This window comes from Ovis aries, chromosome 1 (assembly GCF_016772045.2).
Source record: "Ovis aries strain OAR_USU_Benz2616 breed Rambouillet chromosome 1, ARS-UI_Ramb_v3.0, whole genome shotgun sequence".
Classification (NCBI taxonomy): domain Eukaryota; kingdom Metazoa; phylum Chordata; class Mammalia; order Artiodactyla; family Bovidae; genus Ovis; species Ovis aries.
This window is the reverse complement of record NC_056054.1, coordinates 143,810,912-143,826,557: the sequence shown is the minus strand read 5'-3', so window position 1 is coordinate 143,826,557 and position 15,646 is coordinate 143,810,912. Positions and strand designations below refer to the sequence as shown.

The following is a 15,646-nucleotide window of genomic DNA, read 5'->3' as shown; positions in this document are numbered from 1 at the left end:
AGCTTATTGTTACTGCTATAGTGCTCCCCTTTGGGGTCTAAAAAAATAGCATAAGATGTTTTACAACATCTTATGAGGGTTACAAAAACACTTTTTATACTCTCTACATCAGAAAACCATCCATGAGACAAGCAACTCCAAATGACGAGTTCACCTCCCTGGAGTGTTGTTGTTGTTGTTGTTGTTTTAATGTTCTGGATATTGAACTTGTAATTTTCTCCCTGATATCCCAGAAAGAATATTTATTCAGCTTATCTAATCAACAATTATGAAAGGCAACATAGCTTCTCTAACATTAACATCTGAATAAAGACAAGAATTACTGACAAGTAGAAAATGCACTTGTGGGTTAGTATTTCAGGAAAGAGAAATCTGTCAGGTTTATGTGCTGACCTCAAATATCTTATTCAGGGATTCTTTGAAACCAGTGAATATGCAGTATCAAAAATCTGTGTTCCTCATTGGTGAGAGTCATACAAAGATCAATTAAAGGTGGCAATTTATGGCACCTAGTGGCAAGTCGTACTTGATAAACTGAGTCATCAAAAGATACTAAGAATATAAGACAATCCAAAAATTTTATTAAGAAAACTAAAAAATGCAAACAAAAAGCAATAAACTGTATGAAACATTAATTCAAAAGGCCATAAGCAGAACTGAAGCTGGAATTTCAAAAAAACTGCAGAGTACCTGGGCACTAGGTGTGTTGTCGTGTGTGGAAACGTTAAGGTGATATCAAGGGCTCGAGATTAGGAAGACATAAAAGGCTGAGGGTATCATATTAGAATTATGAAACTTTAGACAATGACTCTGTATGATGTAGATGAACTTACATTCCAAATAAAGAGCATGCTGCTGCTGCTGCTGCTGCTGCTAAGTCACTTCAATCGTGTCCGACTCTGTGCGACCCCATAGATGGCAGCCCACCAGGCTCCCCCATCCCTGGGATTCTCCAGGCAAGAACACTGGAGTGGGTTGCCATTTCCTTCTCCAATGCATAAAAGTGAAAAGTAAAAGTGAAGATGCTCAGTCGTGTCTGACTCTTAGCGACCCCATGGACTGCAGCCTACGAGGCTCCCCCATCCATGGGACTTTCCAGGCAAGGGTACTGGAGTGGGTTGCCATTGCCTTCTCCAAATAAAGAGCATAATTGTTCTAATTATAGGCTCAGCACACTGGTATATAGGCATAGAAGTTGAAAACTTGTCCCCTATTGCATTAATGGTATTTATATCTCACAAAATCATTTATATCGATTCTCCTAGAGTAAATTCAGGATAATATAGGAGAAAATAAATTACCTGGGTCAAAGGGAAAATCGACCTGAAGAAATAGGGAATTGGGAACCATCTTTGGGTCAGTTTCTCCTGTCTGTATCATGGCACTATATCTTTCCCATGCCACCAACCATAACACATGTAAATTACTAGTTAATCTGAGCAACATACTGGTGAGGTGAAGATATCGGAATCAAAAGACACTATTTCAAATTGTGACTGCCTCTTACTGACTTTGTCACTTAGACCCGAGCCTCTCCATTAGCAGAAAGGGGGAATGTTTACTTATTTCATGGGGATTTAGGAACATTCCAAAATTAATCCACATAAATAATTGAAAGTGATTAGTATATAGGAAGTACTCACTATCAGTTTCAATACAGGAAGGAGAGCAGGGCCATCTAAAATATTTCTGGAAAGTGTTTGTCCAAGGTACTCTGGGCAAAACTATCAATAGTGAGTTAGACATTTAGAGAAAAATAATTTAAAATCTTTAGGGAAAATTATTGTTTCTCTGTGCTTCAATATATGTGCTCAGTTTGAGTTATCATACAACAAAGTGATAAAATGAGAAGAGAGAAGAGTAACCTAAATATATCAGGTATATTAAGCATGGGGGAAATTGTGATCAAATCAATAAAATTGGTAATAGAATGAAAGGATGAAGTATAATTTTTTTTATCAAATTTCCGTTTTTTAGGATGATCTGACAGTTCCTAAAAACTAAGGGCAGAGTATCATTTTACACCACAGAATAAACTAACTCTAAGAAATGTTGTTTGTGGGAAATATAATAATCATATAATTTCAGACTTAACACTTCATCCACTACTGTTTCCTTTTCCTCTTCCCCAGTGTCCACATCACTTTTTGCATTTTCAAATAAGTAAGAAATAAATCCTGCGTTGTTACCATTGATATCAGTATGGATGACATCCACAAAATTTGCATCAGTGTAATCTAATCTGCCATGTGAAGGTTTTCCAGAGAATTGTGGCCCAGCAGGATCAAGACCTGAAATTCAAGAAAGAAATTATTAATATATTAATCAAGTTATATTACAGAGTTATTACCACACACTTGCATTATTATTAATTATAAACATAACAAGTTTCAACCTGTCAAAAAACATATCTAAAGATAAATTGAATTTGATGAATCGCAAGTATCTGTTTTATTTGAATAACATTATTCCCAATCTTGAGTTTATCAATGATGCAGTGTTAAGTCACACTACACATACCTTGACAAAATATTGTGGCTTTCTTTAGGACATTCATTTAACAAGTAATTATGAATATGCTGGTAGTAAAATTCTATTTAATAGAAAGTAACTACTACTCCTCCTGAGGGGGGAAAAATAATAAATATTATCCTGATCCTATCTACAACCTCATTCCATACCATCTCATCCTAGGTCTACTGAAAGGTCTAAAATGATTTTAAGTGCAATTTGAGCTGTGGGATAAAACATATATATTATTAGCTTATCATTCATTTCTCAGAATAATTTACTGCACACAAAAAAGAAAAAAATATATTAAAAGTGTTAGATAATATTATTTCTAGTGTATTCAGAATTCTAAATAAAATTCTAAGCTCATGATCTGCTGCAGAGTAAAAAAAAGGCAGAGGAAGAGATGAAATGAAATGCCTTGAGAACATCTATTCAATAGGGCAATAATTATCTTAAAAAGATATTTTTAAAATAAAATATAATGTTGCTTATCTCAATCTTCTATTAACCCTAGTTTATCTGGCCCACATGATTGAACAGTTGTTGTTGCTCAGTCACTCAGTCATGTCCAACTCTATGAGACAAAATGGATTGCAGCACACTAAGCATCCCTGTCCTTCACCATCTCTGGGAGTTTTCTCAAACTCATGTTCATCGAGTAGGTGATGCCATCCAACCATCTGGTCCTCTGTCATCCCCTTCTCCTCTTGCCCTCAATCTTTTCAAGCATCAGGATCTTTTCTAATGAGTCAGCTCTTCACATCATGTGGCCAAAGTATTGGAGCTTCAGGTTCAGCATCAGTCTTTCCAGTGAATATTGAGGGTTGATTTCCTTTAGGAAATCACAAAATAAAGTCTCTGTTTCCATTGTTTCCCCATCTATTTGCCATGAAGTAACGGGACCAGATCACAGGAAGTGATGAGAAACAGTGAAATATTTTATTTTGGGGGGCTCCAAAATCACTGCAGATGGGGACTTCAGCCATGAAATTAAAAGATGCTTGCTCTTTGAAAGAAAAGCTATGACCAACGTAAACAGCCTTTTAAAAAGCAGAGACATTACTTTGCTGACCAAGGTCTCTAGTCAAAGCTATAGTTTTTCTACTATTCATGTATGGATGTGAGAGTTGGACTATAAAGAAAGCTGAGTGTCGAAGAATTGATGCTTTTGCACTGTGGTGTTGGAGAAGACTCTTGAGAGTCATTTGGACTGTAAGGAGATCAAAGCAGTCAATCCTAAAGGAAACCAACCCTCAATATTCATTGGACACCTGATGTGAAGAACTGACTCACTGGGAAAAAACCCTGATGCTGGCAAAGACTGAAGGAGGGAGGAGAAGGGGATAGGATGGGATGACAGAGGATAGGATGGTTGGATGGTATCACCAACTTGATGGGCATGAGTTTGAGCAAACTCTAAAAGTTGGTGATGGACAGGGAGGCCTGGCATCCTTCAGTCCATGTGGTCACAAAGAGTCAGACATAACTAAGTGACTGAACTGAACTGATGGGACCAGATGCCATAAGTCAGTTCAGTTCAGTCGCTCAGTTGTGTCCGACTCTTTGCGACCCATGAATCGCAACAAGCCAGGCCTCCCTGACCAACACCAACACCTGGAGTACACTCAAACTCATGTCCATCAAGTCGGTGATGCCATCCAGCCATCTCATCCTCTGTCGTCCCCTTCTCCTCCTGCCCCCAATCCCTCCCAGCATCAGAGTCTTTTCCAATGAGTCAATCATCGCAAGAGGTGGCCAAAGTACTGGAGTTAAAGCTTCAGCATCAGTCCTTCCAATGAATACCCAAGACTGATCTCCTTTAGGATGGACTGGTTGGATCTCCTTGCACTCCAAGGGACTCTCAAGAGTCTTCTCCAACACCACAGTTCAAAAGCATCAATTCTTCGGTGCTCAGCTTTCTTCACAGTCCAACTCTCACATCCATACAGGACCACTGGAAAAACCACAGCCTTGACTAGATGGACCTTGGTTGGCAAAGTAATGTCTCTGCTTTTCAATATACTATCTAGGTTGGTATAACTTTCCTTCCAAGGAGTAAGCGTCTTTTAATTTCATGGCTGCAATCACCATCTGCAGTGATTTTGGAGCCCCCCAAAATAAAGTCTGACACTGTTTCCAATGTTTCCCCATCTATTTCCCATGAAATGACGGGACCGGATGCCATGATCTTAGTTTCCTGAATGTTGAGCTTTAAGCCAACTTTTTCACTCTCCACTTTCACTTTCATCAAGAGGCATCTCTTCACTTTTTGCCATAAGGGTGGTGTCATCTGCATATTTGAGGTTGTTGATATTTTTCATGGAAATCTTGATTCCACCTTGTGATTCATTCAGCCTGGCATTTCGCATGATGTACTCTGCATATAAGTTAAATAAGCAGGGTGACAATATACAGCCTTGACATACTCCTTTTCCTATTTGGAACCAGTCTGTTTTTCCATGTCCAGTTCTAACTGTTGCTTCCGGACCTGCCTATAGGTTTCTCAAGAGGCAGGTCAGGTGGTCTGGTATTCCCATCTCTTTCAGAATTTTCCAGTTTATTGTGATCCACACAGTCAAAGGCTTTGGCATAGTCAATAAAGCAGAAATAGGTGTTTTTCTGGAACTCTCTTGCTTTTTCCATGATCCAGTGCATGTTGGTAATTTGATGTCTGGTTTCTCTGCCTTTTCTAAAACCAGCTTGAACATCTGGAAGTTCACAGTTCACATACTGCTGAAGCCTGGCTTGGAGAATTTTGAGCATTACTTTACTAGCATGTGAGATGAGTGGAATTGTGCAGGAGTTTGAGCATTCTTTGGCATTGCCTTTCTTTGGGATTGGAATTAAAATGGACCTTTTCCAGTCCTGTGGTCACTGCTGAGTTTTCCAAATTTGCAGGCATATTGAGTGCAGCACTTTCACAGCATCATCTTTCAGGATTTGAAATAGCTCAACTGGAATTCCATCCCCTCCACTAGCTTTGTTAGTAGTGATGCTTTCTAAGGCCCACTTGACTCCACATTTCAGAATGTCTGGCTCTAGGTGAATGATCACACCATTGTGATTATCTGGGTCATGAAGATCTTTTTTGTACAGTTCTTCTGTGTATTCTTGCCACCCCTTCTTAACATCTTCTGCTTCTGTTAGGTCCATACCATTTCTGTCCTTTATCGAGCCCATCTTTGCATGAAATGTTTCCTTGGTATCTCTAATTTTCTTGAAGAGATCTCTAGTCTTTCCCATTCTATTGTTTTCCTCTATTTCTTTGCATTGACTGCTGAGGAAGGCTTTCTTATCTCTCCTTGCTATTCTTTGGAACTCTGCGTTCAGATGCTTATATCTTTTCTTTTCTCCTTTGCTTTTCACATCTCTTCTTTTCACAGCTATTTGTAAGGCCTCCTCAGACAGCCATTTTGATTTTTTGCATTTTTCTTCCATGGGGATGGTCTTGATACCTGTCTCCTGTACAATGTCACAAACCTCTGTCCATAGTTCATCAGGCACTCTGTCCATCAGATCTAGTCCCTTAAATCTATTTCTCACTTTCACTGTAAATCATAAGGGATTTGATTTAGGTCATACCTGAATGGTCTCGTGGTTTCCCCCACTTTCTTCAGTTTAAGTCTGAATTTGGTAATATGGAGTTCATGATCACAGCCACAGTCAGCTCCCAGTCTTGCTTTTGCTGACTGTATAGAGCTTCTCCATCTTTGAATCTTAGTTTTTTGAATGTTGAGTTTTAAGCCAGCTTTTTCACTCTCCTCTTTCACCTTTATCAATGGCTCTTTACTTCCTCTTTGCCTTCTGCCATAAGGGTGGTGTCATCTGCATATTTGAGGTTGTTGATATTTTTCATGGAAATCTTGATTCCACCTTGTGATTCATTCAGCCTGGCATTTCGCATGATGTACTCTGCATATAAGTTAAATAAGCAGGGTGACCATATGCAGCCTTGACGTACTCCTTTCCCAATTTTGAACCAGTCTGTTGTTCAATGTCTTGTTTTAACTGTTGCTTCTTGACTTGCATACAGGTTTCACAAGAGACAGGTAAGGTGGTCTGGTATTCCCATCTCTTTAAGAATTTTCCACAGTTTATTGTGTCCATCCAGAAAAAGGCTTTTGCATATTCAGCGAAGCAGAAGTAGATGTTTTCCTGGAATTCTCTTGCTTTTTCTATGATCCAGTGGTTGTTAGATCCGACATGACTGAATGAAGCAGAAATTTCTCTCTTCCTGTAAACTGCCCTGATGTAGATCCAACACATTTGCTGGCTTTTAAACCCTGATGATTGCTTGGCATGTGAAGCCATTCTAACTAATCTAATATGTGAATAAACACATCTTAAAATAAAGTAGGCTGACCAACTGTTCAAACTGCACTAGTATGGTGGTTGAAACAGAATAGGCTTTGGATGCCAGAGATCTTTGTATAAGTCCTGGCTTAGATGTTACTAAATTCTTGACCTTCCAGAATTTACTCAGTTAACCTCAATTTTCACATCCTTTATAAGGAAGATAAAATTAAGACTGATCAAAGCAAGTAAGGTATACTTAAGTTCTTTAAAGACTCAATTCAGTTCAGTTCAGTTCAGTAGCTCAGTCATGTCTGACTCTTTGCGACCCCATGAATCGCAGCACGCCAGGCCTCCCTGTCCATCACCAACTCCTAGAGTTCACTCAGACTCATGTCCATCGAGTCAGTGATGGCATCCAGCCATCTCATCCTTGGTCATCCCCTTCTCCTCCTGCCCCCAATCCTTCCCAGCATCAGAGTCTTTTCCAATGAGTCAACTCTTCACATGAGATGGCGAAAGTACTGGAATTTCAGCTTTAGCATCATTCCTTCCAAAGAAATCCCAGGGCTGATATCCTTCAGAATGGACTGGTTGGATCTGCTTGCAGTCCAAGGGACTCTCAAGAGTCTTCTCCAACATCACAGTTCATAAGCATCAATTCTTTGGCACTCAGCTTTCTTCACAGTCCAACTCTCACATCCATATATGACCACTGGAAAAACCATAGCCTTGACTAGTCAGACCTTTGTTGGCAAAGTAATGTCTCTGCTTTTCAATATGCTATCTAGATTGGTCATAACTTTTCTTCCAAGCAGTAAGTATCTTTTAATTTCATGGCTGCAGTAAAATATCTATAAACAATTTATTTACTTCTCCCCTCCCCCTTTGCTTAAGACTCTAGTATTAATATTTGAAATTATTATAATTCTTGGAATAGATCTCAATAATTCTATAAAGCTAAATTAACTGGTAAAGGATATTATCCTTCTAGTTTTAAAATCACTGCCATTCCTAAAGGGAGGCCTGAAAATCCATGTCAGCATTATTTGGTTACTAAACTTTGTGAAGGCAATAACTTTGTTAAGGAAATACAATGAGAACTGGGGTCCAGAATCTCCCAGGTATAAATACCAACTCCTGATTCTCTCTTCAGGTATTCAATTTAAAAAATGAAAAATAAATTCAAAAGAATTAAATTATATCAAAGTTTCTAAAAATTAAATATATGATAACACGTTATATTATTGGTTAATACTTGAAAAAAGTTTTGCATGTGTAAAAGTTCTAATGGGTAAAACTTTCCTCAGGATTGTTACAACTGTTACAATTGTCTCCTTAAAATTCACATGCAAATTAATTCACATGCAAAAATAAATCATTTCCCTTCCATTTCTATATGGGTAACTTAAGTTTGGTTAAGAAATAAGTAAGACTTAAGAGTCTAACTAAAACAGAGACCAGCCTTTGAATATAAGATAGAAAAATGATAAACGTTCGTGCAGTTTCCATTGCTTAAATATTGCCCCTGTTAAATAAAATAACAATTTCTGAAACTTAAAAGTATACTAAAACATTAATTTTATCAAAAATATTTAAAATAAATAAATATAATTTAAAATATTTTACCTGTTATTCTTCCAACTCGACCATGAAATATCTTTCCAACAAATCCACTAATATGAGCCCCTAAGCTCACACCTATGAAATGAAAATTATCAAGAGATGCTCCATGCTTCTGCAATTCAAAATGCAGTGTTACAATTTTCATTTCAGAAAGTCACAAATTATGCCTCGTTGCATCACTGTTCTAAAAATCATTATTTTTTCTGGTTTAGTCCACTTCTGGGAGACAGGGAATACAATTTTATAATTTCAAACAACCATATCTTCATTCAACTTTTTAATAAAATATCTGATTTTTCTTTACATATTAATACCATTAAATTTTTATCTAGAAAAGCAGGTGTAAAATAATATACTTAAGTATTTTGTAATAATAAAAATAAAACATATTTGAATACTTTGTGCTAGTGACCTTGATAAGTGCTTTATAAATCTCATACTTAATATTCACAAAGTCCTATGAGCTATTTATTTTTATCCATTGCCTAAAACTTTCCCTGGCACCTATTAAACGCTTAATAAATATGGTTTTATAGTGAGTTGCCCAAAGTCATATATACTTATTACTACAGGGGCATTACTTTGCCGACTAAGGTCCATCTAGTCAAGGCTATGGTTTTTCCTGTGGTCATGTATGGATGTGAGAGTTGGACTGTGAAGAAGGCTGAGCACCGAAGAATTGATGCTTTTGAACTGTGGTGTTGGAGAAGACTCTTGAGAGTCCCTTGGACTGCAAGGAGATCCAACCATTCTGAAGGAGATCAGCCCTGGGATTTCTTTGGAGGGAATGATGCTAAAGCTGAAACTCCAGTACTTTGGCCACCTCATGCGAAGAGTTGACTCATTGGAAAAGACTCTGATGCTGGGAGGGACTGGGGGCAGGAGGAGAAGGGGACGACCGAGGATGAAATGGCTGGATGGCATCACGGACTCAATGGACGTGAGTCTGAGTGAACTCCGGGAGTTGGTGATGGACAGGGAAGCCTGGCGTGCTGCGATTCATTGGGTCGCAAAGAGTCAGACATGACTGAGCAACTGAACTGAACTGACTAAGGGAAAAAGATAGACTTCAAGTCCAGGTCTATTTAACTTCAAAATATAAACTAACCTGCTTCTTTGTTTTATCTGTAAATTGTGTCAAAAACTTGAAGAAGACTGAACAATGTGAATATCCACTCTTACTTTAGAGATGATAATATGAGATGCAGCGATTTTAAGTGACTTAGCCTGATTACAAACTGGAGAGCAATGGAGTCTAATTTTTAAAGCCCAAGTTTTGATCACCTCCTAGACTCGAAGCCCAGGAGAGGGGTATGGGGACATTAGGAGCTTAAACAAGGGAGAATTTCTCTTATTATATTCTCTTACACTCTCAGGAAGCAGGTCATGGTCCAGTCCGCACAATCACACATCTGATGGCTGATAGAAAGATGTGGAACATTTATTCTAATGAGAAACTAGATTCTGATTTCCCAGGCATAGGGTGATAACTTTCTTCAACATTTCTCAGACTAGTACCTGCAACCTCCAGGGAATATTACTGTCAACTTTAGTGCTACTGAATTTTTCATCCTTCCTTATTAATATGGAGCCATTGCAAGGAAAAGCACTGTTAGAAATTTATCTAACATTAGACTTTTCCTAAACTTCTGTATTTAATATTCACAAGTTCCACACTTTGAAGTACATATGTATTAAGTATAGAAAAGACCACTGCAAAAAGGAAAAACTAATTATGCAATTTTCAGGCTATCAGTAAGAACAAGTGAATCAATAGCCTTCTGTCTCCAGAGGGATGGTTTGGTGTTGTCCAAATTTGTAGATGTAAAAATAATAATGACAGCTGATTTCATTTAAAGGTTATTACATAACAAGCACTGGTTAAGAATTAATTTTCCATAACACTTAAATAAAATATTGTTATAAAGTTTTGTTATCCCAAATGAATAGACAGAAATGAAGCAGAATGGTTAAGCTATTGCTCAGACTCACACTGGTGGTGTGGATATGGTGGTCTTTGAATCCCTCTAGTCTGACTTCTAACAACTACACACAACGGTTTCTTGGATCTATGATGCTTGCTGAATTTCAGCAGAGGCTTGGAAGTTCAGCAAATACAACTCGAAGGTGGACTTCAAGCTCAAGAATGACCCCAAGTCTTTTATCACCTTTCTTTCTCTCGAGCACCATTACCATGACCTCTCTCTATAACAGACATAGATCTCTAGATCTCCATATACATTGACTCAAAGATCATTTGAAACACAGATGAACCTAGAACTGGCCTGAATTTACTTAACTGGACTTCATTTAAACTGGATAAGCCTAAAAGGAAGTGGGACCTGCCTCCAAGGTGGTGCAAGTATGCTACTTTTCAAGTTGTTTTTCATTTTGACCAATGTACACTTTGTCATTTTAGACATATCTTAGAAAATATATCTAAAAAGTCTAATAATTAAATAGTTTATTTCCTCTCTCCACATAAAATCACTAACTAATCCTGAAGTCAGCATAGGCAGAGTTAAAAAAACAAAAATCTTAAAATATTTTAAGATAAAATATGATAATTGAGTCTTTAAGATAGCTTTAAAAAATAAGATAGGTCATGTCTAGGTATAGAATTATCCATTAACACAAAAGAAAAATGGCTGCATATGTGAAGCACATCAACACAGTAATTCTTCACACTTGTGCAGTAATTCTTGATTAACAAAGTCTTAATAAAGTAAATAGTATTTACTTTATCACCATTTTGTAGTATTATAAAACCGCCATTTATTGTATAACATATATAACCCATAAAATTCCAGACTTACCAAAAGATTCTGAATGTACCTACTCAAACTGACAGCAACTTTCCTGGTATTTTTAACTGCCCTAATGTAAAGAAAAGTTGTAGCTCCTTGGTTCCAGTCTACTACAATTATATTCATATCATCTTGGTTCAACAAAATCCTCACAAAGTTCTGAAGCCATGAAGGAGTGGAGCCCAGTGGTCTGTATCCATGAATCAGCCAGACTACTTTCTTGCTTGTGTTGAAATTAACGTTAAGTGCATCATTCTTCTCAAACAGTGATTCAGCACAAGTTGGGTTGTTCCTTGTATACAACATCAAAGATATCTCCATTTTGGGATTAAACAGATCTCTGAAGGAATCCTTTAAACTTAGATGAGAGAATTCAAGGCATGGTGCCTTATTCTCTGAAATTGAAAAAAAAAAAAAGTCAGTCAAGCTGAGTATTGGGATAGTATTTATTTGATTCTATTCTTGTCACTGCTGCAAAGGAAATAACTGAACTTGGAGGGTGTGGAGTATTTCATTTTATTAGCAGTTTAACATATTGAGCATCTGCAATGTTGAAAGTAATTCATTGATTACTTAAGTAGACTTTTTGAAGTAGATGTATTCAAAAATTACAATAAAATATAGAAATGAATGTGGCTGGCTAAAAATTAAGAATTAGTTTTATCAGTACAAAATAGCAATGATGTGATTGAAATCATTAATACTGTTAATAAGGAAAGTGTTATACACACCAATAAAAGTCCACAAGTTGATTATGAACTTTAACAGTTTTGTAGAAGAATATCAAGATATAGATAATAAGCATCAGGAAAAATATATTTTACCTGAATAGTGATCAAATAAAAACAAAAATATATCAACTTCTTCCTATCAAATTAAACACAATGAAAAAATCCTTTTAATATGTAATATTTATAAGGGTAAATGTAACAAAGATTCATATATATGGATGCTCAGAGCAAAAGTTGATACTTCATTTTGAAATTGTATGTGTGTATGTGTATACCACACATACAAAATATTAAAAATATTTAATCTTCCTGATTTTCTTGCTGCTGCTGCTGCTAAGTCGCTTCAGTTGTGTCCAACTCTGTGCGACCCCATAGAAGGCTGCCCACCATGCTCCCCAGTCCCTGGGATTCTCCAGGCAAGAACACTGGAGTGGGTTGCCATTTCCTTCTCCAATGCATGAAAGTGAAAAGTGAAAGTGAAGTCGCCCAGTCATGTCCAACTACTAACGACCCCATGGACTGCAGCCTACCAGGCTTCTCCATCCATGGGATTTTCCAGGCAAGAATACTGGAGTGGGGTGCCATTGCCTTCTCCGGATTTTCTTGCTAGAGTTACACTAATGAAATGAGCACTGTGTTAAATATAAATATATTAATTATGGGGTTATGCATAATCACACAAAAATTTAAAACACCTTAGTTATCATCATATGTAATTTCATCAATCTGTGGATCCTATTTATCTATCATCTATATACCTACATATCTATCTATCCATCCATCCATCCTAGATGAAAGCAGAGCAGAAAATGAAATATCTAAGCCAAACCAATGCAAGGGTGATTACCAGGCAGTGAAACATGGTTGTTTTATCTTTTCATAATTTTTAAGAATTGTAATTTTTTTTAAATGAGGATACAATCTCAAAATATTTTTTAATGACAGCATATGCTTATACTGCTTCTGGAAATTTAACTTGGTAAGAAGAGTTGGAAGAAAATTTGTCAATACATAGCAAAAATTCACAAAAGTGTTAGTAAAGTTTATGTAGTAATTACACGTCTAAGAATTTACACCAATAGTCTGAAAATACATAAAAAATGAATATGTATTATTTGAATATTAGAGAAATAGAGGTAATTTAAATGCCCAGAAATAATGTGCTCAAGTCATTACATACATTTATATGTATTTGATAAATTTAAGTACCTCTTTTAACAATTATAAATACACATTTAAAATGATACATCTATTTATACACAAATATATTTGGAAAAGACATAATAATATGCACTAGTTGCAATCATTCTTGTCGGGAGCTTATATATGTGATATTATCATAATTATTCAGAAGAAGACAAAGAAGGAAGGAAGTGAAATTGAATTCCCAGATTAACAGCTGAAAAACTGATACCTCATTTGTTCTAAGTACAAAGGAATGAGGAAGTGGAGAGGAGGAATAAATTAAAACTCAAGGCAATATCAATGCTTAACAGAGTACAAATAGGGTAGACAATTGTGCTTATCCAACTTCCCACCAGCTGGAACTCTGAGAATTCAAAATGCAATTGATATATTCAAACTGCTGGCCCACTAAAAGCCAAGGTAGGTTTTACCTGGCCCTGGAATGAGTAATAAATAAACAAAATCCCTGTAATGAAACAAGGGAAAGAAATCACCTAAAACAAACAACAGAAAAGTCTATTGTCTATTATCAGTTGCAGAAGTAATTGCAGGAAACGCTTTAGAACTCTCATTAGAATGCAAGGAAAAAACACATCTCAAAAACAGGAGGGCATTAAGAGAAAATTTACTGAGGCAAAAACAACAGCTTAAGGTTAAAATGGAATAAAAATATACTCCAATTCACAAAAAGGAAAAATGCAACTGCAGAATAAAAATTCATTTTACAGATGCAAAAACATGAAAATCTCACCTTATATATAGTAAGACATGAAGGAGAAAAGATATTTAAATTATGAAGGTAAACATAGACATGGGATAGAAAGTAAAGATTCAAATTAAAAATCATCATTCCCTTGGCAGGTAGGGAGGAAATGGGGAGAGAGAGGGTAGCAGTTAAAACAATTAAGGAAATATCTGCATACCAGGGTATGCAAACTGAAAAATGTTCACCAGTATCTGGAGAAACTTAGTTCATCAGACTCACTAAGAGACCTCCTAGAATCAGTTTTGGTTTCAATGAAAAAGAAAAATATCCTAAACATATTAAGGCAGAAAATCCAGGTTGCAGATAGAAGAATGAATTTATGATGACTTCAGATTTGTCTTCCAAAATAATACATCAGACATATAAAAGTATAATAAATGAAGACTATAAGTACAAAAGTTTGTGGCCCAATAATTTTATATTTTTCCTAAAGTACACCACCCAAAGTTGACTAAGTAAAGTTCCTGACATCATCACTATTAAATAAATGAGAGATTTATTGAAGACAAAATCCATAGAAACTCACAGTAAAAAAGAAAGTGAGCATAGAAACAAGTTAGATACCAATTAAGTGTAAACAGTATAAAGCAGAGTAAAACATAAATGCAATATCAGAAATTATTCTTATTCAAATGTTTAATAAGAATGTTTAGTATAAGTCAATATATACTAATTAGATGGTTCCTCTCTCCATGGAATTCTGTAGGCAAGAAAATTGGAGTAGGAAGCCTTCTCTTCAGGGGATCTTCTTGACCCAGGGATTGAATGTGGGTCTCCTGCAATGCAGGAAAATTCTTTACTGTGTGAGCCCCAGGGAAGCCTCAACGTATACTAATATAAGATGGGAATTCATGTTAAAAGGGGTATAGATAAAGTGGTACGAAAATTCCTTAACTGGGGGATTCAGAATATGTCCATTTAAAAAATGTTAATAAATAGATAACTATGGGTTTTAAAAAATATCGATTACCTTAACAGTTAACCATTATATTATGTAAAACAATAGACATGACTTTCTACACACTAAAACATATGAAAGTATAGCAAATGTGTATATATACAAAAAATACAAAGAAAATGAAAAATATAGAAAGTAGAAAGCACCAAACAAAATGATAAACTTACACAAAAGATAAAGCTATGTAACTGTAATAAAGTCTTCCTATTAAAAAATCAGCTTCATAAAAAAGAAACTTAGCTATAAAATAAAGAAGTGCACAGGAAATTTTAAATAAATGGATAGGTAGGTATACTCCACACAAGTAAAATAAAGACAAACTAGGTTGATATACTAGATGCAATCATGGCTCCAAAACATCACTGTTTCCTGAATCTATGTCATTCGGCTTGTAACTCTGAGGTATTCTTCCATCACAAGCGGGATGACTTGCTCCAATTTTTGATATGGGTGCAAGTATTACAGCTTATAATATTGGAAAGTAGGACCTTGGTGATGTAATGCAAACAGATGCTGAACTTGGCTTGCACGTTGGAGCTGGGCATCCCACACTTCTGCCATCACAGTGAGAATACCCCAGGTCTGGCCTGCTAGAAAAGGAGAGACAGGTGTAAAAGAGCTACGTTGTACTAGTCTCCCTAGTTGAGTGACACCCAATTAAAAGCCAAACATGCCAGCAAACCCAACAAAGAAGAGCACTGCCTGTACAATTCCCACCTGAATCCATAAATGTAGCAGCTACATTACATTAAACACTACCGAGGGT

The 15,646-nt window shown here is 36.3% G+C and overlaps 1 protein-coding gene across 1 annotated transcript in view; it reads right to left on the bottom strand.

Annotated features, from left to right (window-relative positions):
* The window catches only part of LIPI (lipase I), a 56,422-nt gene extending 43,855 nt beyond the window's left edge, over positions 1-12,567 (bottom strand). The window contains exons 1-3 of the mRNA XM_027959102.3: positions 11,250-12,567; positions 8,437-8,545; positions 2,190-2,291 (exon numbers count right to left, since the gene is read on the bottom strand). Of these exons, the coding sequence (XP_027814903.2) occupies positions 2,190-2,291; positions 8,437-8,545; positions 11,250-11,561 (523 nt within the window). The 5' untranslated portion in view covers positions 11,562-12,567. The remainder of the gene's footprint in view (positions 1-2,189; positions 2,292-8,436; positions 8,546-11,249) is intronic.
* Between the last annotated feature and the right edge of the window lie 3,079 nt (positions 12,568-15,646).